Source organism: Marmota flaviventris, chromosome 15, assembly GCF_047511675.1.
Source record: "Marmota flaviventris isolate mMarFla1 chromosome 15, mMarFla1.hap1, whole genome shotgun sequence".
NCBI lineage: Eukaryota > Metazoa > Chordata > Mammalia > Rodentia > Sciuridae > Marmota > Marmota flaviventris.
Window position 1 is genome coordinate 43,671,909 of NC_092512.1, and position 26,951 is coordinate 43,698,859.

Consider the following 26,951-nt stretch of genomic DNA (forward strand, 5'->3'; position numbering starts at 1 on the left):
AGGATTGATCCCCTGAGGAGAGGACATTGACTGTTGAAACATAAAAGGTGAAAATGAGCTGACCATTTGTAGAGGGGAGCGGGGAAATGACAATTTTTTTTTTTTTTTTTAATTTTTTTAGTCGGGTGTAGTGGCTCGTGTCTGCAATCTCTTTGACTTGGGAGGCTGAGGTCAACCTCAGCAATATAGTAAGACCCTGTCTCAAAATTTTAAAAAATAAAATAAAAAGAGCTGGATGTAGCTCAGTGGTAAAGCATCCCTGGGTTCAGTCCCCAGTGTGAAAAAAAAATTTTTTCTAGTATTTATTGTGTTTGTAAATAGACATTCCATAAACATTAGAATGTCTGAATAAGTAGGAAACTTTTGGATCTGTTTGTGATGCTATTGTGCCTCACCCACTGGTCCTTCCTTGGTTCCGGAAAGCCCTGTAAGACCTGCATCAGATAATCCCTTAAGTCAAGGCTTGTTTGTGTGTGTGTGTTTTTTAATAAAGGTAATAACTGGTAATGCAGCTATTACTGAACACCTAGTATGTATTCATGGTGAGAAAGAAGGGAGGAACAAGATGAAAGCATATTCTCTTCATTCAACTGCATGGTGGTTGCTTCTGCCCACCTTTCCTCCTGCCATCAATATCAGTGGCTTCTCAGAGCAGTGGTCATACTAGGACAGGGTGGTTATGTGTTGATGCATTGATGAGATCATTTGTTTTAGAATCCCTCAGGTGATTCTGACCCACTAGCTCAAAATCCCCTGTTTTAAGAGGGGAACGTGTGTGTGCTTGCACGTACATGGGTGTGTATATGGTTGTGTACATTTGAGCTTTCAGTTAGCCCACCACCATTATATGGATTAGTTTAAATGGTTACTAGGACTGTCATCCCAGAAGTAGACGTTTGGGGGAGAGATGAAGCTCAAGACTTTGGACCTGGTGGATGTCACAGTTTAATATCTAGATTTATAAGTTCCAGATTTCTCAGCAGTGAAATGAATAGGTAGTGAAAGAAAGGTAAACAAAGAATAGGAAACCACTGAAGGTAAATGGTGCCATCCTCGTGATTTTGTGTAAGGTCAGGCCAAGTAAGGTGACATAAATTATCATCTACCAATGCAAAATCCACAGTTTTCTTGCTAGCCCAAGATTGTTCATGTTACTGTTCTTCACAGGAAAGTGCTGAAGATAATAATCTATGAAATGTTTTATTAGTCTTCATAAATTTGCTCAGAAATATTGACCAGTGGTCTTTGAGAAGGAAAAGACACTCTGGTCTCTCAAAACATAGGTTTCCAACGTTTCTTCTTGTTGCCCCTCAAGTAGTGTCAACATTCAGAATCACAGTGGACATCTATGGTGGTATTGATCATGTTCCAGAAATTCTATCCCTTTTCCTTTTAAGGAAGTAGTAGTGAGATTATCATAGGGCTGATTTGGGGGTTATTATTAATAACAAGTTAACAATAACACTGGGAAGCTGGGCATAGTGTTGTGTACCTGTAGTACCTCCTTGGGAGGCAAAGGCAGGAGGATCCCAAATTCCACACAAGCTTCAGCAACTTAGTGTTGCTGTCTCAAAATAACAAAATTTAAAAACTGGGGATATTGCTCAGCAGTAAAATGCCCCAGAGTTCAATCCCCAGTACTACTACTGGTACTACTATTACCGTTACTGCTATTGCTACTAATTACTACAACAAAAACATGAGAGATCTGTGATTGAGATCGACTTCCTTTGTATTTGGAACATTTATTACTTTTGTGATTAATTTATCTGACAAATAGTATCAATGAAGTGGTTTTCTTGAAAATGACTTTATAGATCTCTAGCAAGCACCATTTTTCATTTGTACCTGGAATGCTCTTTGCAGTTGTCCATCAATGCTACGTTTGATTTTCCCCCATTGTAATTCTTCATCAGCTCAGAGAAGACATCTCTAGTGCTATATGAAATATAAATGATTCCTAGTGAATGGATGGGAATTTAGGCTGTCATCTTAATTTAATAACATATATACCTACACTTAAAGGATTAATACAGATGAGACTGTATTAAGGACTTAATGTGTAATTTATTTGGGCATTCACTTGAGAAACGTACCTGGAACTTAAGGAGGTGTGTGAACTGTAAAAGTGTATTATGCAAATTGTAGCTAGTCAGAATTCTGTGGTTTTGAGTTCCCCAGTGGTCTTCCTGATAATAAAAGGCATTCTTGGTTTTAAAATGTCTTAAAATAAGAGAAGTGAAAACAGACTTAGATGCAATTGAGTACACATATGCAGATATTCCTTTGGTAAACAGAACTTGGGCTTCTGTCCTTAGGGAGTATTTATCAGCAATTAATTATTAGGGCACTTTCTCCAAATTACTTTATTAATTAAAATAATCTCATGGACCTCCATGAAAAATCATATTATGCAAAATATTAGCTGAAGCAGGGACTGTGTTAAAAAATGATGAATATGGGGCTTGAGGTGAAGCTCAGGAGTTGAGGACTAGCCCCACATGTTCAAGGTCCTGCTTTCAATTCCTAGCACAAGAGGGGGGAAAAAAAGAATGAATGTAAATGTAAAATTGAAACAACTGCTTAAGGTTTATGGGCCTGATCTCCCTATAGATTGAAGGCATTAATCCAAGGAGAAATTTCCATGTAAATATATGTTTTCAGTTCTCTATTAGTGTGTAAATATGATTATATGTAAAGAGTTTGCTACTGTAATTTATAGGCTCTCCAAACTTGTCTTTTGGAACCCTCCTAGAGGACTCAACATTTTAGTGAAGCTGCCTTATTGGAAAGGGTGGTATTTTTTTATGTACCCTCCTTGAATACTTTATAAATAATTTAATCATTTATTTGGGCTATTTATATTTTATTTATTAATTTATTTTTTTGGTACCAGGGATTGAACCCAGTTGTGTTTAACCACTGAGCCACATTCCAAGCCAGGATCAGGCTAAGTTGCTCAGGGCCTTGCTAAGTTACTGAAGCTGGCTTTGAACTTGTGATCCCCCTGCTTCAGCCCCTGGAGCTGCTGGGGTTAAAGGTGTGTGCCACTGGGCCCAGCTGTTTAGGGGTTTTCTTCTCATGGTGGTGTATCTTGTGAACCACTGGATCTTTATTCAGGAATTTATTTATTTAAATTCTACCTCTGGATCTTTATTCAATAAATACTGATGCTGGCACTGTTGGATAATTGAAGTACCAATGTGAATAAGGCACTTTCTTTTCCTGTGTTTATACATTAAGCATTTTCACGTGATAAATACATGAAACCTCTATAGAGAACCTCACCTCTTGGAACCCTCCCGTTCCTTTTTGGTTGTCTTTAATTTCAGTTTTCACTCCTTCAATCTGAAGTTGACCAGCCTTGGTGGAGATCCAAATAAAAGTATATTCATTCTTTACTTCATATATAATTTTTTTTTAGAAATCTGGATATGCTAGATTTTACTTGAATTGACGTTAAGGCACTCACTTATTTTACTCATCCCTCACCAAGAAAAAAATCTTCTGTTACCAAATGTAATAGAGTGCCCTTATTCCATGGCTTTATTTATTTAGTAAATGTAAGTACTGGGGATTGTACCCAGGGATGCTGTATGTCCCCAGCTCTCTTAATTTTTTTTTCCCTTGAGACAGGGTGTCTCTAAGTTGCCTGGGCTGGTCTTGAATTTTAAATTCTCCTGCCTCATTCTCTCAAGTATCTAGGATTACAGATGTGTGCCACTGTGCCTAGAAATGCATGGTTTCATGCTGTTCATCCTAGATTCAGAGCTGTTATTCAGGGGATTCAGAATTAGTTCATTATAGTTTTAAAACAAAAAAGATATTATTATTATTATTATTATTATTATTATTATTATTATTATTATTTAACTGGGAATTAAACCCAGTGTCACACTCAATTACATCCCCATCCCTTTTTACTTTTTTATTTTGAGAGAGGGTTTTACTGAATTGCAGAGGCTTGTCTTGAACCTGTGATCTTCCTGCCTCAGCCTCCTTAGTCCTTGGGATTACAGGTGTGAACCACAATGCCCTACTAGAAAAAAGTTTTTCACAATATAATTGACAGTTTATTTGAAAGCTCTAGCCCATTGCAAGCCACTGACATAGAGATAGCCATTCTTAGTATCCTGATAGAGATTCATCTTTTATATATCCTTTCAGACTTTTATTTACAGACATATCCATCTGTCTGACAATAGATTTTTTAAAAAACAGGATCTTGTAAAGCATGTAGATTTGTAACTTTTTTCCTTCACTTAATGTGTTTTAAAGATCTTTTTGTGTAAATGTACAAGTCATTATATTTCACTGTATGGTTGTATTCGAATTTCAGTTGCCAATTGGCCATTGTTTTTCTAAACTCCTTATTATAAACATCTTTGTACACTTGATATTATATATCTATTTAAAAAAAAAATTCCAAAGAGTGGAATTGATATATTAGAAACTTATAGTGTAGGCCTGATTATCCTACAAGAAAATAATCATTTATAAAAGTGTGCTAAAGTGTTATTTTTACCTTAACTAGTTAAAAAAAAAAGGAATTATTTTTTTTTAAACAGATGGTTTTGTTTGAATAAATAAAAAATACTTTTCCCCCCATAGGACTATAGGTCATTTATATTTCCTTTCTGCATTTCCTGTGTCTTATTTATCAAGACTGTCAGTTTCATTGTTATCTCATACCAAGTAGCTTTTTCCTGGTTTGTTTCTGTATTTATGGTACATTTTGCTCTATTCAGTTTATTAGTAAGTGATATTATTGGTTTTGCCTTTTTTTAAATCATGGTTAGGCTTTCCTAGTCCTAAAATTATATAAATATGCACTTATAAATTTTTTTAAATATTAAATATATATTAGTTTTTATTCCTATGGGAACTCATGAATTTGAATACAGTAGTCCTGACTTATCCTCAGAGGCCTATGTTTCAAGACCCCCAGTGAAGGCCTGAAATTGTGGATAATACCAAATCCTATAAATGCTGTTTTTTTTTCTATATATACATGCCTATGATAAAATTTATGTATATATGTATATATCTATGTTTGTTTGTTTGTCCTGGGGATTGAATCCAGGGGTGTTTAACCACTGAGCCCTATCCACAGCCCTTTTTACTTTTAATTAAAACAGGGTCTCACTAAATTGCTGAAACTGACATTGAACTTGGGATCCTTCTTGCCTCAGCCTCAAGAACCACTGGGATTTAGGCATGTGCTACTGTGCCCGACCAAAGTCTAATTTATGAACTAAGTACAGTTAAAGATTAGCAAAAATTCCTAGTAATAAAATGATTATAACAATATATTGTAATCAAAGTTATATGAATATGTTCTCCCCTTTTTAAAAAATATCTGATGTAGCCAGGTGTGGTGGTGCACAATTGTAATCCCATAAACTCAGGAGGCTGAGCTAGGAGGATTGCTGGTTCAAAGCCAGCCTCAGCAAAAGTGAGGTGCTAACTAATTCACTGAGACCCTGTCTCTAAATAAAATACAAAATAGGGCTGGGGAATGTGACTCAGTGGTTGAGTGCCTTTGAGTTCAATCCCCAGTACAAAAAAAAAAAAAAATCCTGATGTAACTGGGTCTGGTAGTGCATGTTTCTGATCTGAGTTACTTGGGAAACTGAGGCAAGAGGATGACAAGTTCTATGTCAGCCTGTCTCAAAATAAAAAAATTAAAAAGCCTGGGGATGTAGCTGTGTGGTAGAGCACCCCTAGGTTCAATCTCCAGTACTGTAGAAAAAAAAAAAAAAAAGAAAAAGAAAACCACTCCCCCAAACCCCTCATACTTATTTGTTCTTCTTTCTGTGATGATATACGTGATGAGGTAAAGTATGATGAATGACTAGGCATTGTGACATAGCATGAGACTATTAAGTCAGGGTTACTTGAACTCAAACACTTTGGTACTGCAACAGTCCCTCTGATAATGAGGAAAGCTATGAAGTGACTAACAGGCAAGGAGTGTACAGTGGACATGCTAGACAAAGAGATTGTTCACACCCAGATTGGGGCAGAATGTAATGAAATAGGACAGTAGATTTCATCATGTTATGTAGAATGCCTTGCAATTTCAAGCTTATGAATAGTTTATTTCTGGAGTTTTCTATTTAATGTTTACCATGAATGACAAAAGTCATGGAAACTGAGACTTCAGATAAAGGAAAACTACTATATGTAAGACAGAAGCTTACTGAAAAAAAAAATGTTGTCTAGTAGTTCCTAGGAATGTTGAATGAACTCCTTTATCTTTTTTTCTCACTAAAGAAAAGTCATCTTGATCAAACACGGAATTTTTAGGTAAATATGTATCCATTTCTGAGGTTCATATTTTTTCTGCTTATTTAAAATATTTATTTGTTTATTTTTCTACCGGGGATGGAACTCAGGAGCACTTAACCACTGAGCAATATCCCCAGACCTTTTTTCATTTTTATTTTGAGACGGGGTCTCGCTAAGTTGCTGAGGCTGGCTTTGCACTTGCAATCTTCCTGCCTCAGCCTCCCCTGTTGCTGGGATTATAAGCATGCACCACCACACCCGGCTTATTTATAGTTTTAATGTTAGGTTAAACTTATGATGTTTCATTTTCAAAGTTTTCTATTTTAATTTTTATTTCAAATTAACTTCTAAAATATCCATAAAATTCCAGGAAAAAAATCTGTTGGTGTTTTGTTTGGTATTATATTAACTTTGAGGAATGGAGCATTTACAGAATGTGGGGAGAATATACATCTTGACAATGTAAAAGTTTTAAAATGGTTTAGTATAAAAAACTAAGGCCATGTGCACAGTCCTTATATTTAGCCCTTGGAGATACAGAATTGAAAAGGTGAGGACCCTTTATCCTTACCAGCTTTTATAATTGTGTGGTGAGTATAGTAGATTTTGTCAGATTCAGGTTTTAAAAGTCTTGCTTCTGAAGGAGGTGACTATGGAGGGGCTTTAGGCAGGGAGGGCCTAGAGGTAGATAAAACAGTTCAGAGGCTCAGGAGGCTTTGAAGGTCAGGTCAGAGGTGAACTGAGGGCAAGTCTTAAAGGCATTTACAAGTGGAATTGATGAGATATTAGAATGGGTTGAACTAGGAACGAAGACAATGGAGAGGGAGAAGTTTTAGGATGATGTGGTGTTTGGGGCTTGGTCAGCTTGTCAGAAAATGACATTCAGCCCAGGGATTGAAATACAAGATGTGGAATGGATTTCCAAAGGAAGGTGGTTGGGTTTGGTTCTAAATATAACTGCTCATGGGATATCCAGATAGAGTTGTTAAGCAAGTAATGGGCTCTCACTTAGGAGACTGGCCTTCCCTGGAAGAATTTTTTGCATGAGATGTGAAGTTCTATGTTGAGACTCATAGGATGCAGCTATTTCAAAAGATGAGGAGGTGAGGAAGGACTGGATCCATGACAGTTCACTGAACCTTCTACAGGTGACCAGAATAATGATGCCACTGGACAAAAGGAATAAGAAATGTTTAAATAGGTCACAGCATACCAAGAAGTCAAGTGAGCTGGAGACTGAAATATAACCTGGTAGATGAACCACAGAAGAGTTTTTATTTTTGCTGGGGTGGTGTAGGTAGAATGGTATTGATGGAAGCCCCGTTGTAGTTGGAGTGAGGTATAAATATGCAAGATGGTTGCATTATCATCAGAAGCCTTTATTTTGTTATTGCTATCACTAAAGAAATAACTTACCTTTCTTGAGTAGTGAATTTGAGTTGAGATGAGTTTTCTGGGCTAGTGAAAAGCCCTAAGGTCAGATGACGTTTGCAACTGGTTAAACCAATGAAGTGTGAGATGGGACTTGAGAAACAGCAGAGGTTAAATCTGTCTGGATTGTAGGTCATTTGAATGGTTTGGGATTTTATCCTAAAGGATGTTGAATCATTGGAACATTTTAAACTGGGGAGTCACTTGATCCTATCGTTAGAATGTGTAGTTCTGGAGTAGTGATTCAGTTTTTTTTTTTGTTGTTGTTGTTGTTCATCATCTGAACTGGAATCATGAGTTTATGGATGGTTTAATAAATACTTTTAAATGAATGCCTTTCATTGTTATTTTTTAAAATTTATTTTTGGCACTGGTGATTGACCCCATAGGTATTTTACCACTGAACTACATCTCTGGGCATTCTTATTTTTATTTTTTGAGACAGCGTCTTACTAAGTCTCTGAGGGTCTTACTATGTTGTTGAGGCTGGCCTCAAAATGGTGATACTCCTGTCTCAGCCTTCGGAGTTGCGGGGCTTACAGACATGCACCACTGTACCCCATGAAATGAGTACTTTTTAAAAAAGAGTGAATATATTTGTTTTTGAGAAGATCATTCTCTTTGTCTTATGATAAATAGATTGCAGCTTGGTGGTAGAGTTTATGAAGACAAAATAGCTTCTGAAAAAGTTAAAGTGGATGATGGTAGTGGCTTATGTGAAGGTGGGGATGTGGACAGGAGAAGCACAGGGCAGAAATAGAATAATCTGATGGTGGCAGGTGTGAGAGAGGAGGAGCGTGGGATGTTTCACATATGAGGAGAAGAGTATCACTTAGTTGAGTTTACCTTTTCCTATATTCTTCAACTGCAATATGGTTTTGGTCTTTGACATCATCACACGCCTCTCGATTCCAACTCATACCCTGTTTGTTACTAAGCTCTGTGGATTTGGCAAAGACTTGTAAAATATCTCCTGAATTTTCCTTTTTCTCCCTCCTGTAGCCATTGCCATCCTAGATATTTATATCACTTTTTTTTTTCCCAGACTCTTGATATCCATCTTCCTTTCTTATCCTATTTGTTCTTTGCTCCAGGTGTACCCATAATAAGGAAATGTGCATGTCATTTGGCTGCCTGAACACTTGGTTCCTGTCCCATGGCCTATAATGTAAAGTATAAATGAGCAGTGCTTTTTTTTTTTTCTTGTACATTCAATTAAATTCAAGAGATATTCATTTAAACCTGGCATGGTGGTGCACGCCTATAATCCCAGAGACTTGAAAGCCGAGGGAGGAGAATTTGCAGGTTTGAGTTCAGCCTTGGCTATTTAGGAAGACCCTGTCTCAAAGTAAAAAAAAAAAAAAAAGGTATAGGGATGTGGTTCAGTGGTAGAAGACCCCTAGTTTTAAACCCTGGTACTAAAATAAAAAAAAAAAATTATTTAAGATCCTGCTCTTTGCTTGACTGTGATTTAACCAGAGGCGCATGCCCTGTGCACCTGCGTGCTTTTCTGCCTTGACATACTAACTGCTCTCTGGATGACTGTCACTGACTATACTGGAGATCTATACTACCATTTTCCTTCAGAAGCTCCTTGGGCCCTCTAGAACCTTGAGAAAGATGTCACTGTAGCAGAAGTTATCTATACTTTTAAAACTGTAAAATGCTTGGATCCCTAATTAATGATTTTTTTTTTCCACCTTCTGGAATGATCCACTATTGGCAACCAAGTGTTACTTAGATACTTACGTTCCATTTCTGGGCCCCTCTGATGCCTGTATCTTTTTCCACTCCTTACACAGCAGGTGATACTTTTCTATTATGTGGGCAATTTGGCTTTTTCTTAAGTATTTTTATTTCAATAATTCAGTGGACATTTGCAGACTGTCTGTATCAGGGATCTTAAACTTTTCTTATTTAAACTGGAGACCCCTTTTTTTCCCTGAGATCTTAAACAGGACTCTGTAGTATAAAGAAGATGAACATGAACTATATTAGCTGAAGTGAGATAGCAAGACCCAAGACCTCTTGATACCTACCCCCCAGTAGCTTGGTAGCTGTACCTCTTCATGATTGGAATAAAGAGCAGGAGTCCCGGGAGTTAAGGAAATAATAGCCATGGGAGGGATGGCATTTCTAAGGGACTTGCACATAACAAGTAATGCTTAGAGTCCAGCAGTATCTCCATGACCAGCAGTTCTTTCCCTCTCAAAATTATTATTAATTCTTCTGCTAGAACTATCATTTCACTATTTGTTAATGTTTATAATGCTTTCTCTTTTCTCTCTCTAAAAATAAACAGATTTGTTTAGATTATTTCCTGCTTTTGCTTCTCTGAATTTCTGACTATTTGAATGGGTCTGTGCTTCAATCCTATCTGCTTTACACATTCTCTGTCCTACCCCAGGAGACCATGGATTACTAATAAGCCTTTGGCTATTTTGGTAGAAAGTAGTTTTGCTTCCTCCCTCTCTCCCTCCCTCACTCCCTTTTTTTCTTCCTTCCTTCCTTTATTCAACAATCTTCATCTCACTCTTTTAAATCTAAGATCTCATTGCATTCTTTTAGAAGCTAAGGGAGTTGGAGTAACAAATCAGACAAAAGTTTATGTTATTTGATCTGACATTCTGGTTGGGGAGACATTTGAAAATCAGATAATGTATCATGTATAGCTAGATTATTTCTGTAGAGTAAGGGAAGAGGAACTCCTATTGTTCCTAATAGAGAAGATGCAAATTGTTTTCTATTTGGTTTTTCCACAAATATAACTGATAGATTGGTATAGATTTTCCTTGGTCTTTACCAGGTTTGTTTTTTCCTTCCTTTCCTTCTTTCCAGGGAATGAACTCAGGAGTGCTTTACCACTGAGCTACATCCCCAGTGCCTTTTATTTTTTATTTTGAGATAGGGTCTTGCTAAGTTTGCTGAGGCTGGCCTTGAACTCATGATCCTCCTGCCTCAGCCTTCCAAGTTGCTGGGATTATAGGTATACACCATCAAGCCCAGCTACCTGGTTTCCTTCTTAACCAGAGTTCATATACCTTAAATGCACAGTGAAATGCTTCAGGTTGTCATCTCTGATTCTGGGTCAGTTTCTGACTTCCCCATCTAAAGGCTGAGACCTTAGCCTTGTTCTCATTAGCTTGGTTATCCTGGTGTTTATTAATAATATGGACTAAAAAGGTCTTATGCTCAGGCTTGCTCTAAGTTTAAGCTTACTTAGATGAGTCTTCAGGTTTCAAAACTGTTATTTTTGTTCCTATCTCATAATCAAATGGAATCACCAACAGACACCCAGCATACAAGTCAAGTGAAAGCCATGAATGGCAATGGAAAGTGGTTCAGAAGAGGCCAAAGGTGTTCCTCCTCCCCTCACTATACCCCTGTGGGTTGCTTTGTCACCTCCACATACTTCGGCCACACAGTATTTCTGGGGTAGCATTTTAGCACCATTTATTCTATGAAGTGTTGTCCTTTTGTGATAACAGAAATGTTCTAGAACTGGCTGTCTAGAGCCAATGCTCTGTAGCTGCCCTTCTAAGATGGTAGCCATTAGCCAGATGTAGTCATAGCTGTTTTGAGCACTTGATGTGGCTAGTGTGACGGAGGAAGTAAATTTTAAGGTTTATTTAACTTAAATAGCACCCACATGTTATTCCAACACGGACTATCACATTGAAAAGTGTAGTTCCAGTACATCTGATAGCCCTAGATTTAACATGCACTGAATGTGTTGTGTTTTCCAGTTTTCCTGATCACAAAGTAACATCAGCTTTAGATAATAATGAACCCTGAGAAGAACTGGAATAAGTTTTGATTTATAACCTTTGGCAAATTATTCAAGCCCTTGGGCCTCAGGTCCTTTTTTTATGCAGTGGAAAGATTTATAGTAACTTCTCACTGTAAGGTTTAAAATAAGATAAAACATGCCATGGCTGACTTATCCTATCAGGGTTTTTGTTTTTTTTAGGTTTTGTTTTTGTTTTGGGTTATAAGAATAAAATGTTCATTGTAGAACAGAGGAAAATAGTAAGGAAAAATATCTGTAATCTCATCATGGATAGAACAGCAACAGAAAAACTTGAATGTAGCAAATAGTGTATATTTTTTGTTCATCAGATGCTTTTTTTAGGGGTGGGCACAGTGGTGCATTCCTGTAATCCCAGCAGCTTGGGAGGCTGAGGCAGGAGGATTGCAAATTAAAAGCTAATCTCAGCAATTTAGCAAGGCTCTAAGCAACTTGATGAGACCTGTCACAGTATAATAAATAAAAAGGGCGAGAATGTGGCTCAGTGGTTAAATGCCCATGAGTTCCATCCCTAGTACCAAAGAAAAGCTCTCCTCTTTATTTCAATGATGTTATCTATGTGGTATGTGGTTATACTGGCACTATTATTGTCAGTAAGCTTTTGGAGACTCTGTAGGTCATATGAATATAAAATTGTCATACATTACCTCCCCCACCCCCAATATTATTTACTAAAACATAGGGGATGTTCTGTGATTACTGAAAGGTGCTTAAAAATTGTTAAATAATTTGTTAGCATTTGTATAGATTTATCTTTGGTGGCTTAATGTTTTCAGAATGTAAAATTTCTTTTTAGGATTACTTTTGGATGATGGAGGGTAGAAGGTACATGGATGATTTTGAGAGTTAAACTCTCATGTTTCCTGAAAGTCCTAAAATCTCAAAATTGAGACTACAGGCATGCTTTAAGACTTCACAGTGGGCTGGGGATGTGGCTCAAGTGGTAGCGTGCTCGCTGGCATGCGTGCGGTCCGGGTTCGATCCTCAGCACCACATACAAACAAGGATGTTGTGTCCGCCAAAAACTGAAAAATAAATATTAAAAAATTTCTCTCTCTCTCTCTCTCTCTCTCTCTTTAAAAAAAATAAAAAAAAAAGATTTCACAGTAATAAACATTCATTTAAAATAATCAAATTTATTGAGAACCTTCTGTGTGTGGAGGACTATGCTAAGTGCCGGGAATCTAAAAACAGTAAGAACTGGGCATGGTGGCACATGCCTGTAATCTCAGCAACATGAGAGGCCAAGGCAGGAGGATTGCAAGTTCAAGCAACTTAGTGAGACCCTGTCTCAAAAAAAATAAAAATAAAAGCACTGGGAATGTGTTTCAGTGGTTAAGCACCCCTGGGTTCAATTCCCAGTACAAATAAATAAGTCAGTGAGCCACTATTGTCCTTATGTGAATTATGGCCTACATACTGTATGATTAGAGGGATATAGACAATGTAGTATGAAAACACAGTACAGTCTGCACCAGCTGCAGATGGAAGAGTTGTCAGCAAAGGGTTTCTGGTAAAAATGACACCCAGATGGAGTTTTTAAAGGAATGATGGACAGACCAAGGCAATGTTGGTCGAAGAGTATTCGAGGAAAAAAGATGCAGTATGTATGAAAGCCTTAGTGAAGGGAAAATTCAGAGAACTTCAGTAATTTAGGATGGCATTGGAGATGGGAATGGAGTGGATGAGAGAAATGAAGCTGAGTCTGGAGCAGTTGTAGAAGCAAGATGCATCACAAAGCTCCTTCTGCACTATATTAAGGAATGTCAACTTTCTATTCAAGGTTATAACAGATCTTTGAGGAGTACTAAGAGGAGAGGAGCAGGGTCTTTGCTCACATCTTTTGACACATGTAGAAACATGGTTGGATGTTGTTTGGAGTTTGGAGGGGGGATCAGAGATGAATAAGTGGCGCAGGGAAGAGAGTCCATTCAGCAGTTGTTGGACAGGCCAGGTTGAATGATGAGGCTTGAATTAGTGCAGTAGAAATTCATCCTCTGGATGCCTGGGTCTAGAACTTCTATTAGGCCAAAGTAATGGAAGGCATCCACAAAATGGCACAGTGTGAATAGAACCACCCTGTAAAGAGTGCTCTCTACCTCAAGTCAGGCATTTGGCTAAGCATGTTGTTTATATTGTCTGAGTTTGTTCTCACCACACATGGGGTTGAAAATACACGGGGAGTTTTACATAGGATGTGGCAGAACTGATCTTCAAATCCTTGTTTATCTTCTGAGTCCAAGCCCTTTATAACTATGGTGGTGCAAATAAGTAAGTAAGGAGAAGTGTCGAGTGAAGATTTGAACATGACCTAAGAAGAGACTTTGGGGAAGAATATCAGTAATTATCATAGAAGTGGAGAATTGAGAACTCTTAGATTTAGAAGGGGCACCCAAGAAGGCAAGAGAAAACTCAGGAAAAAAAAAATATATATATTTTACATAGGATATGACAGAACTGATCTTCAAATCCTTTTTTATTTTCTGAGTCCAAGCTCCTTCTGCGCTCTCTATATATCTAACTATATATTTATTTATTTAAATATTTTTAGATGTAGATGGACACAATACCTTTATTTTGTTTATTTAGGTTTTTTATTTTTTATGTGATGCTGGTATTGAACCCATGGCTTTATGCATGCAAGGCAAGCACTCTACCACTTAGCAACAACCCCAGCCCTGGATATATGTTTTGTGGATTAAAAACAAAAGTGGTGTTCTGGGGATATAGCTCAGTCGGTAGAGTGCTTTCTTTGCATGCATAAAGCTGTGGGTTCAATCCCTAGCATCACACACAGGAAAAAGGTGGCAATTGCAAAATTGGGGTTAGAGGACGATTTTTTGGGAGGAGAAGGAATACTAGGGCTTGAATACTCTACCACACCATTGAGATAGCCCCAGCCCTTTTTATTATTTATTCATTTATTGTTTTAGAGATAGGGTCTTGCTAAATTGCTGAGACCGGGCTTGAATTTGCCATCCTCCTGCTGTGACCTCCCAGATTGCTGGGATTACAGACACATGCCACCACATAAGGCTGGTTATTGGGTCTTCATTTATATAGTGAGGAAGTTTTTACCAGAACCTCTTCCATAGGCTTTACTTTGAGATTCATTGTTCAGAAATGGACTATAATACCCACTACTGATAAGAAGAAAGTGGTTATTTATTTATTTTTCTGCCTCAGACTCCCCAGCCTCTGAGATTACAGGTATGTGCCACCTGTAATTGATAACCTGATTAACACAAAATAAGGAGGATCTTCCCCCAAGAACTATGGAGAAAGGGTGAGTACCTGAACAAATCAGGGCACTCTGTAAGAGATAGACGGTGGTGTCTCGATATGACCTAAGCTAAAGAATCTGCATTTTATCCTGTGCACAACAGACTCTCCCAAAGAATTCATTTAAAAAAAATTTTAATTTAATTTTTATAGTGCCAGGGATCAAACTTGGACCTCACACATCTGTTAAGCAAGTTCTCTATCACTGAGAAATACCTCAGCCCTCCTCTCAAAGTTTTTATTTATTTTTATGTTCTAGGGATTGAACACAGAAGCACTTTACCACTGAGCTATCAGTCTTTTTTTATTATTGTTTTGTTTTGAGACAGGACTTCCCTTAGTTGCTGAGGTTGGCCTTGAATTTGTGATCTTCCTGCCTCAGCCTCTTGAATTGCTGGGAATGCAGGCATGAGCCACCTCTCCTGGCTTAAAGGTTTTAGATTGCAGAAAAGATAAAATTTGTGTTTTTAAAGTAACAATATTCATAAAATATCTATTTTCTTTCTTTTTTTTTTCTCTGAGTACCTGGGACTGAACTCAGGCAGGAGCAGTAGACCACCAAGCCACATCTCCACCCTATTTTTTGTATTTATTTAGAAACAGGGATTAGTGCCTTACTTTTGCTGAGGCTGGCTTTGAACTCGTGACTTTCCTGCCACAGCCTCCTGAGCCACTGGGATTACAGGCATGCATCACTGTGCCCAGCACCTATTTTCTCCCCTCCCCGCTTTTTTTGTTTTGGAACTAGAGATTTAACCCAGGGGTGCTTTTTACCCCTGAATTATATCCCCAGCCCTTTTTGTTTTTTAGTTTGAGATAAGGTCTCACTAAGTTGATTAGGGCTTTTCTAAGTTGCCAAGTCTGGCCTTAAAATTGCTGTTCTTCTGTCTCAACCTTCTGAGATGCTAGGATTACAGGCATGGGATTTCATGCCTTGCTAATGCCTATTTTCTTAGTCTGTTCATGCTGCTATAACAAAATACCTCAGAGTGAGTGAGTTATTTATTAAGTGAGTTATTTATTTATTTTCTGGTTCTGATGATTGCACCCAGGGCCTTATGCATGCTCTACAAGTGGTCTACCATTGAGCCCTATCCCCAGCTCTAAAGTGAGCAATTTATAAATAACAGCAATCCATTTCTCACAGTTCTGGAGACCAAAATCAAGGCATCAGCAGATTTGGTGTCTGTTGAGCTCATGGTCTGTACTCCCAAGATGTTGCCTTACTGCTAGAATTCTGGGTTGTCACAGGATGGAAGAGATGGAAGACAAAAGGAGCCTACCTAGCCTACCTCTTAAACCCGTCTGTAATAAACCAGTCCTGTCACTGAGGGCAGGGTCCTCATGGCTTAGGTACCTCTTAGAGGCTCCACCTCCTAATACTATCTCATTAGCAATATGTGAATTTGGGAGAACATTGAGACATCTGATATGACATGATGTAAGAGGTCACTCTTATACTTGCCTAAAACTGTACTAAGTTTGATTGCAGAGTTGAACTGAATTTCAGGCCTTTAGTATCTTCTAATATTAGATATGGTCCCTGAATTAGTATTGGTTTGACTTAGGATTGTTTTTTAACTTTACAGTGATGTGAGAGATACCTTCAGTAGAAATTATACTTGAAATTTTAAAGTTTGATCATTTTTTCTGGACTAAGTGATATGCGGTACCATGCTGTCTCACTATGCTGGGCAGCAGCAGCAAGCTGCAGCTCTGCGTCAGACACCTGATCCCGAGAGTAAACAACTGATATTCTACAGTGTACTGTGTTGCTAGGCTCCGATGTTTGGTAGTTAGGTGTATTAAATGCATTGATTTACGATATTTTCTACTTGACAATGGATTTATCAGGATACAACCCCATCAGCAGTCAGGGGGCATCTGTTCCTATATAGTCCATGATGTCTTTCTATATTTTTGTGCCATTGATGGTTTTTTTGGTCAGTAAATTAAGGTTGATTTTTTTCTTTTGTACCAGATTTTGAACCCAGGTGTGTTTAACCACTGAGGCATATTCCCAGACCATTTAAAATTTTTTTAAAATTTTTATTTTGAGATAGGTCTTGCTAAGTTATTTAGGGCCTTGCAAAGTTGCTGAGTCTGGCTTTGAATTTCTGAACCTCCTGCCTCAGCCTCCTGAGCAGCTGGGATTAGAGGCCTGCATCATTACATTGGGCAAAATTAAAGTTGATTATCTTTGAACTGGCAGTAACACCCAGGGAATGGATTGGTGAAAATTAGAAATTTAACATTGTCCCTATAAGAACCTTGTGTGTATATATACTTATTAAGTAAATCCTCCTAAGGAAGAATTAAAAAATATATATTTCTATCAAGTTGACTACCTATTTCGCTGGTTGGAGTGGTACTATAGATATCTCCAACTGTATACAGATGACAGAAGAGAGGCAGGGGTTCTGTGGTTTGGTCAGTGCCTAGGGCAGCTAAAGAAAGCTGTAATAGGATGTGTGTGATCTATAATGGGAAGTGAAGAATGTGCAAAATGGGGCAGGTCATGTTGGCTGAGGGAAACCACAGCATTAAAGCAAAAGGCAAAAAAGTCAGGGAAGATGCCGTGTGTAGATAGAGTATAGATTTGAGGGAATAGCCGGTGTGGATCAGGAGAACAAAGCTCACACCTGTTGGTGCCTGATATAAGTAGCACCATGCTAGGGTTTTGAACACATTTGTCTCATTTCTCACCACATATCTCTGAGTGATGAAGGATTGTATCCCCATTTTACTTCTGAGGGACTGAGGCTCAAGAAAGCCACTAGTGGTTGTTCCCTACTAGTGGTCGAGGAGTCCACATTTGAAGTCAGTTTGTCTTAACTTGGAAGTTGTCCTAATAGGCCAGATATCCCTCCACTGTATCATTCCATTGTGCTTACAAGGTTAGCACTGACTCCCATTCTCAGGCATTGTGGAAGGGTTCTGAGCAGGAATGGGCGTTCCCAGAAGTGCTCATCAGGGAAACGTGGAGGTAGGATGGAAGGCAAAAGTAGCCATCGCCACCATTCTAGTCCATGGGTGGTGGCCTGTAACATCTCACACCCAGACATTGGAGTCATTAAATGACTATTGTCAGAACTCTAGTTTAGTTGCCACCTTGTCCAGTTAAAATTCTATGCCCTCTTTCCTATTATCTTTTAGTAGTACATGGGTTCTACTATGTCATAATTCTTTTTTTTTCCAGGTTTTTTTTTTAGATATACATGACAGTAGAATGTATTTTGACATATCATACATACATACCTGAAGTATAACTTCCCATTCCTGTGGTTGTACGTGACGTGAAGCTACACTGGTCATGTGTTCATATGTGAACACAGGAAAGTTATGTCTGATTCATTCCACTGCCTTTCCTATTCCCATCCCCCTTCTTCCCCTTCATCTAATTCAGTGAACTTTTATTCTCCTCCGCCCATCCCTTGTTGTAAATACCTTTTAGCTTCCTTAACCAAAACTTCTTCAAGTATGACTAACCCTGGACAAACGCCTGAGAAATTCTTCATAATCCATTACATCTCTGAGATTTATAACTGATATGATAAACTCTGACAGAAAAGATGTGCCACCTACTGAAAATGACCTTTCCTTTTATACTATGTCTGGAATGGTATATCAACAAGAAAAATGTAGAATATCTATTTTTCATATTTTAAAAACACATCTGGAACTGTTTAAGTTGAAGTCAAAGAAGTGCCAACGCAGATTATGCCATACATTCTCTTTTTTACTTTTTTTTAAAAAAAAAAGGAAATGGAAAACATACCACTTCTAGAAGGCCCTGACAATGAATTGGATATTGAAATGGTGTCAATAATGTATTTATATATGCCACATTTTCTTCCATGCATCAGCCATCTTTGGTACATATGTGTTGGATATTTGCCAAGTGAGAGAAATCTTACCAGATAGAGAAGATCACCTTGTTTATGAGTGATGTGAATCATTATGATAGAAGTAAAGTCAGCCCTTTCTGATTAGAATTACCTTCCCTGCCTGATCAAATAGATTTTATCTCTTTTTCCTCTTTCCTCCCCCCTCCTTTTTTTTTTACCTCCTCCTCCTTCTCTTCCTCATTTTTTAAAAAAATCAGTTCATGTCATTCTTTCAATAAATGTCAGCATTCCCCTCCAGCAACTAAAAAATAAAAATTACATACCAGAAAAGTATAATTTTCATGAACTTAAAAAATTACATGAGATATACTATAACTTAATATTGGTTTTACCATGTCCTCTAATTTGAAATGGAGTGAAATGCTTCTGTGGTTAAATCATAGCTCTTGTGCTGTTTGCTATAAAAGTTTCAAGAATATATATTTCAGAATTTTTTTTCCCCAAATAATCCAAAACAAATGCAGCAGAGCTCAGAATACTTGAAACATATTTTCTGAATTTATCTTAAATCTCTCTTCTCCAGAGGGTTTTTGTGTGTGTATGGATTAGGCCCTGCCCGTTATTTCACCATCTATCTCCATCCTGGATTGATTGCTCTGAACAGCACAGAATGAGTTACATATGGTCCCACTTTGTCTCAGTTTGTAGGACCTCTGGGTTGGAACTCCATTTGATCAGAGGGAAGCCAACCATCGCAGAAATTTGGCTAATGTCAAAATGCAATATATATATATATATATATATATATATATATATATATATATATACACACACACACACACACACACACACACACACACATATATACACACACACACACACACAAACACACACATACATATATTCCAGTTAGAATGTATATGTCCTGTTTTGGACGGTGGTATTTTTCTATCCATTGGTTCAATGGTTACTATGCTGAGAATGTTGATGGTATTTTAAAAATGAAAAAAGAAATCACCTACCTATTCTGATGATGGTGCTTTGTACAGGAACCATGTTACAAATATGGACTGAGACTGGTATGTAATATGTTTTCCAGTCAAAATTATGAATAAGTCAAAAATCTGTCTCAAATTGAGATGAAGATAGAAATAAAAAGATTATTATAAATATAAATTCAGATCTCAGATGTGAAGAGGAGACCCATTGACAGCTTCATTGATAGTCGGCAGCCTATTTTCTTAACGTGGGCTATTTTGAAAAGAAAGTAGCATGGGTTTGAGATCTGTTTTAAAGTCTGTGTTTGGCCCTTAACTGTTATGAGGATAGGATGGTGGAGCTGTGGCCATCAAGGGTCAGCTCCAAGGCCAGGGCACATGGATCCGTGAGGGCAGCTCTTCCCTGGAGACTCCTGTCTCTCTGTTGTTCTTTTCCCTCTTTCTTTTTTTTTTTCTTTCCTTCTACTGCTTATTTGTTTTTTCATTCCTTCCGTCTCCCCTTCCCCCTCCTGCTCTTCCTTTCTCTGTCTGTGCAACCACGTGCTTCAAGTCTGTGTATCTGGACTGCCTTCGCTAACAGTTCCATGTGAGTGTTAGCAGAATGAAAGCCAGATGGACCAGCAGTTCCCACTGTTATCTCCCAGCCGACTCTGGCAAGCCTCCCTCTCTCCCTCCTTTCTTGGCATGACAGAAATATTTGCCTTTATTTAGGGAGACTTGTATTTGCTGCTGTACCTCTTCCCTCAGCGGCAACATAAGCCGAAAGCTATTTATTCCCTTGTTGCTGAGGTTGGTTGAGGTGAGTAGAATGTGCAATGAATTTATTGAAGAAGCAGTTTTAAGTCTGCCTAACTTGTGTATTTTTTCTAGAATAAATGATGTACTGATACTACTTTCTAAATGCTCTGGAATAACAATAGGAAAACAAGTTTTTGAACAATAAGATAGAGGTAGAAAAACTCTCTATGTGTCTGCTATCGTTTCACTCAGGACACTTTTATAAATCTAGGACATTTACGGTTCAGCCAGCAGTAAAAAGGAAGAAACAGAGACCCTGATACTGTTACCTGATCACCATACAAAATGCACTTATTAGAATTATTATTTTTATTCTTTTTATCACATCTTTCTTAATATGGTATCAATATTATTTTGATTTTTAAAAATATTTTATTACAAACTAAGTCTAAAGAAATTGTTTTGAACAAAGGTGAACTAGACTTGGAATTTTTTTGGGGGAGGGGTAAGGGTTGAACCCAGGGGTGCTTAACCACTGAGCCATATCTTAAGCCGTTTTTTTTATATTTTATTTAGAGACAGAGTCTTGTTGAGATTTGGAATTGTTGTAGTAACTTGGGCTTTTCATTTTCTTTTAATAACTGATTTTTAAGTAATATTGAGAAATTTTCACTATGATTATAATATTTTAAAAGGCCTGTTCTTGAATAGTTTGTTATGTTACTTTGCTAAGACTTTGAATAAGAAATATTTGTGAGCTGTGGAAGCATCTAGAAATATTTTTGGTTTGTATATACACAAATATTTATAGGAAAGTTGATCTAAAGAAACAACAACAAAAAAACCCACTTCATTTTTCCCGAGATTTATTGCTTTAATAAGTAGATTGGATTGAGAAAAACTGTTCAAGATTTCAAGGGAAAAGTATACTTACGAGACTATAGTTCTGCATTATAAATGTTCATTGTTGAGTAATCAGGAAAATTCTCTGTATCTGCCTCATACTTAAAAAAAAATAGGCGTGTCTTTAGATTTTATTAGTTCTCAATTTGGGGCTTTTACATGCTGACTTGTCTGAGATTATTAATTGGAGTTCTGATCTCATGTTTTTAAAGTGACAGGTCAAAGATGCACACATTCTTAAGTAAATAATAGCTTGACTTCATTGTGAAACTTATAGCATTTATGTAGTGGTGATTTTTAAAGCAGGGAAGATAAAATTGAAGGGAGAGATATGTCTGTGAGACATAATGTGTTTCATCTAATAGGCCAAAAAACCAGGCATATTGAAAGGGGATGGCAGGTGTTACAGAAATTCATCACAGAACCAGCTCCTGCCAGTGTCTCACCTGCATAACAGACTTTGGTTTTTGTTATTTCTGGGCTGTCATAAGGGGTTCATTATCATCCTTCTTCCTCATCTATTTTCTGCTTCTTGCTAATGTTGGCTTCAGCTTTGAGTGAAGTTGTGCTGTTGCATATAACACTACCAAGGTAGCATCTGCCCAAGCCAGAAATAACAATAGGATATAATATAACCTAGTTACAAATGAGGTCTTGCCATCTGTGCTACCCCTTCTTAAGTGGAGTTTGGATGATAAAATCCTGATTTAAACTTTCGTAGATAAGCGCAGTTTATTGATAGAAGATGTTGAATTTCTTCTGTTCACTTGCTTTTTAAAAAGATAAATCCCACTTGAAACACTGAGGTGCTTAGGCGTAGAATAACCTGTTCCTGGTGGCACCCTCCAGATCGTACTGAGAAGCACTCCACAATGCCAGACTCACCTGTGGATGTGAAGACGCAATCTAGGCTGACTCCTCCAACCATGCCACCGCCCCCAACCACTCAAGGAGCTCCAAGAACCAGCTCATTTACGCCAACAACATGTAAGTAGTCATTTTTTTTGGATTTTATGTTTTGGTTTTGAAGATTAAATTAAATTTTTTTTCCTGCAAATAAAAATGGAAAAAAATGTATTATGCAGAAACGCAGCAAAAAAATCAGTTTGCTAGTCAGTAGTTATCCTATCTTACGTCTTCTTGACATGACTGCCAATATTTGCTTTCCTTTGCACTATTTCTTTGGAGTTGGAGTCTCCTATGATTCTAGCAAAGGAAGAACATTGAGTTTGTTTGGTACCTCTACTTCTCACCCCTATAACTTTTAAATTTGTCTAATGTGGAGCTCTTTATTTTAGTTTATTTTGACTTAGAATATATTTCTAGGTTACTTCTGATCTTCTAATACCACTTTCCTTTATTTTGAATAATTATAATGTTAAAAATCTGGCTTCCTTAAGTTAAAAAAAGTACTGCTGTGCACAGCAGTTTCATGCGGATACCTTTTGAAATTGGTAGCATCAACCTTGTCTTGAGCCTGTCAGGCTTTTGTTAAACCTTTGCTCCATTACCACCTAGCTTGAATCCTGTATTCCTAGCCAGTGGTGTGTATTGCTTTCTGTCTATCCCAGGAAAGGACATAACACTGACAGAGTAGCAACTTCCCTTTCTTTCCTGAATATTCCAGCAGAGAGAGGGAATAGCTTTGTTTTAGTTGATCTCAAAATTCTGTTTAGAATTGTCATCGAGGATTTGTGAAACTAATAAATGTTATCTGTTGCAGATAATACTATTTACAGACCATGTGCCATGAAATCCATAGGAAGGAAAAATAACTAACAGGCCAAAATAGATCTGTGGGACTATAAGGGATCAACAAAAATACACATCCTAAGCTGTTTATGCAGTGTTGTGCTGCCATTTAAAAGACCTTTCCAAATGTGTAAGGAACAGAAGATTGTGACGTGCCAAGTTGTAACCCTGTCATCTTACATTTCGCTTGTTGTTACCCAAAGTCACAGTGATAGGCATATGTCTCCTGTGAGATGGCTGCTGAGCTATCATTTCTTGACAGGTTACTTTGGTTCTCATTTGGGATAAAAGAACTACATTATTATCTTGAAATAAAACTGTAAGAAAAACTGGTTCCTAACAACTTCCTCAGAATGTTACTAGAGATAGTTAATCACAATTATACTTAAAAATGGGATTGATAAAGATTAATTTGGTAAATTAACTGAATTAAAATAATGGAATCATTATTTTCCTCAGTGAGAAATGTGCAAGTTTTTTCTAGCCTAGTTTGTATGGATTATTATCAATAATAATGAATTTCATTGGAAATAAATTTACTGAATTATACCAAGCCATGCTCTTGGTTGGATTGAGGTGTCTCCTTTCAATTTCTTGAAATAACTCCTTGATAAATACCATATCCATTTGGGCTTCTTACGTAAAATTTGCATTTTTTTCCCTAAATAAGTGGTTAAGAAATATGAGGGGGAGAAAATAGCCTTCTAATTGGGTGGTATAAGGTTAAAACTTGAAAGTCTATTTCTATAAACACAGCTGTCAGTTGTGTGTACAAAACATGATTAAAAATGTTCAGTGATAAATTTAGTCTCCACCAAATGTACACTTTCTCTAGGGGAGCAGTTTAGGAAGGAATAGTCCTGTTATATTGATGTAAGCCTGTGACAAAAGGCTGACTTGCAAAGCTGTTTGTTCTATGTTTGAAGCATTTCAGGTGGTTGGCATATGTGCACATGGGAGGCAGAGCTGGCCCTGTGTTTCAACAGACTCCATTTATCATCAGCTTCTGTGCAGAATGCCATCTCTGAGTGTGTGGAATAGACCCATTTAGTGAGAGAGTGCCTGAGTCTGGTGATCTTATGAAGTCTAATCATTTTGCAAAAAGTCCAGACATTTTTTGTAATTGCAAAATCACTAGATTTCAGGGGGAAGAAACTTGATAGCAATTTCCTTGTGCATGTTCTCTGTAAGTTTATTTATTTTATTTTTTCCTACTGATTTTGTGCCCTTGACAGTAACTAATGGCACAAGCCATTCGCCTACAGCCTTGAATGGCGCCCCCTCGCCGCCCAATGGCTTTAGCAACGGGCCTTCCTCTTCCTCCTCCTCTTCTCTGGCTAATCAACAACTGCCCCCAGCCTGTGGTGCCAGGCAACTCAGCAAGCTGAAACGGTTCCTCACTACCCTGCAGCAGTTTGGAAATGACATCTCACCAGAGATTGGAGAAAGAGTCCGCACCCTTGTGCTAGGACTAGTGGTAAGCAGACAGAAACCAACCCCGTTGTCTGTGGGTAGGGGAGACTGGGGCAGGGGGAGTCAGAAATTTAGACCCCATTCTCACAGCATTTTTGTGCTGTGAGACTGGAGGTTGTGTGCAAGTCTGATTTATTCAGTAACACATTTTCTAATTCTACATTATATATATTGACCAACCCCCACCATGGTTTCTTTTATTATTTGACACATGCACACAAAAAAGAGATAGCTATACAAACTTATTGTTATCTAGTTCATAAATGCATGTTTGTACATACATTTGTATCTGTATATATGTACACGTGTTCATTTGCGTATATGCACGTATTGTATGCATATGAATGTATGTACATGTATATGTTAATATATACATATGTACATGTGTGTATGTATATTTCAATAAATATACTCTCCTGGCATTGTTAATGACTTTCACCAAATGACAATATGGTGTTGTTTTGTTACTGACTCATTCTAATTAGGTGCTCATAACTGAGTTGCTTTGAGGGACTTTTATTATTGACTTCGACAAATAAGGATTTTAACAAGTCACACATTCTTCTTTTATGTTATTTCTTCTTTTATGCAAACAATTTTAAAAAAATGTTTTAATAACCATACATAAAATTTGCCATTTTGCCATTTTTAACTGTAGGATTCATGGACATTACATCTATCCATGTCACAGCTGTCACCAGAGTCCATCTCCAGAGCTTTCTCATTACTCCAAACTGAACCCTCTACCCATGAAACAATAACTCTTCATTTCTTCTCTCCCTAACCCTTGGTAACCATTAATTATTGTTTTGTTTTTAAACCAAATCTTGTTATAGATAGAATTACTTAAACTACTAGATTGAGAACAGAATTGTTGATTTTGGCATATTATATTGCATTTTGTGTATTATCACCCCCAAAATGAGAACATATATATCCTTTTTGCCCTAAGTCACTTTTACCTTTATTGAGATTTTCTGCACAAGCAGAGAATTTTATAGCATTTAGGAAGGCTATTTTCCCATAACAAACTGAGCCATAGAGGAGCTATAAGACATATATTCAGTCCTTTTATCCAGGCTTATGGTGAAACTGAAATTTGGATGATAGGCAGCAGTTTCCTTTTTCTAGAAATAGATAATTTATTTTTATTACAATCACTGTATCCCACATTTGACAGAGATTTTGCAATTGAAATTTTAGCCATTTCCTTTCCTTTCCAATCCAAGGACAGAAGGCTATGCTATTTCCCACAGTCTCTCAGCTCACCTTACATACCTCCAGGACAGAAAGTGGGCTTTGGCAGTGGTGTGTCAGGATGCTTTAGGTACTTTGTCTCTCTTGAGTTTTACATAATAGACTTTTCAGCATGTAAATAAGTTAAGCTAAAGAACCACAAAGTAAATCCAAAGCAATAATTGTAGCTAGTAGATACATTATTGGTAAAAATTGTTTTTTTTCCTCCCAACCTGCTTTATACATTTAATATGTTCTTTATTAAAAGGTGTTCCAGGGCTGAGATGCAACTTTTTTTAACTTCTCTAGTTAAAAAAAATTCATAACTTAAAATGTAGAAAACCTTGGTTGCCTTAAGTAGCTCTTTCTTCATAGTAAGTGATATACATTTTTGGGGAACAGGGGGATTGGTACTGGGGATTGAATTCAGGGGCACTCCACCACTGAGCCACATCCCCAGCACTATTTTGTATTTTATTTGGAGACAGGGTCTCACTGAATTCCTTAGCATCTCATTTTACTGAGGTTGGCTTTGAACTCGTAATCCTCCTGTCTCAGCCTCTCTAGCTGCCGGGATTACAGGCCTGTGCCACTGTGCCCCACAGTAAATGGTATACTTTTGAGTGAAATGTTTTTTAAAAATATTTGTTTAACTAAAAACTTTTTAGAGAAAAATTAGGTAAAGTCTAATTAAATGATGTCTTCCATATAATAGATAATGGATATTTGTCAAATGAGTGCATTAATAAAGAATAAACATTTGCTTTAAGCATTTGACTATAGGCCATTTTATTTAATTCTTGAGACCATCCTTTAAAGGAGTGATTTTTTTTACACATTTTATACATGGGGAAACTGAGGTATACAGATATTATAAATAAAATATATTAGGCCACCCAATTGATAGTAATAATTTGGACTTAGATACTAAATCATAATGAATCACATTATGCTGTTACTTAGGTGGAGCTAAGAAAAGTGTTAGGAAGTACTGTCCCATAGAAAATGAGTCATGGAAACAAAATGATAGATTTTTTAAGAGATTGGTTTCCAGACTTGTATCATTACGGGCAGGAAATTTAGCATTTATTCATAGTTTCATGCAAACATGTTTTGAGTTTGAGGGTCTAAAAAAACTTAAAAATTGGTACTACGATACGTTGTCTTAAAAGGAAATGGAGCTGTACAGAA

At 37.3% G+C, this 26,951-nt stretch overlaps 1 protein-coding gene across 3 annotated transcripts in view; it reads left to right on the forward strand.

Annotated features, from left to right (window-relative positions):
- Positions 1–26,951, forward strand: part of Runx1t1 (RUNX1 partner transcriptional co-repressor 1) — a 139,379-nt gene that overhangs the window by 61,217 nt on the left and 51,211 nt on the right. For 2 of the 3 annotated variants that reach the window (XM_071602249.1, XM_071602248.1), the window contains exons 2-3: positions 22,149–22,286; positions 24,287–24,528. In XM_071602249.1, coding sequence (XP_071458350.1) covers positions 22,149–22,286; positions 24,287–24,528 — 380 coding nt within the window. Of the gene's footprint in view, positions 1–22,148; positions 22,287–24,286; positions 24,529–25,292; positions 25,315–26,951 lie in introns of those variants that run through there. The other variant, XM_071602250.1, reaches the window with a different exon arrangement.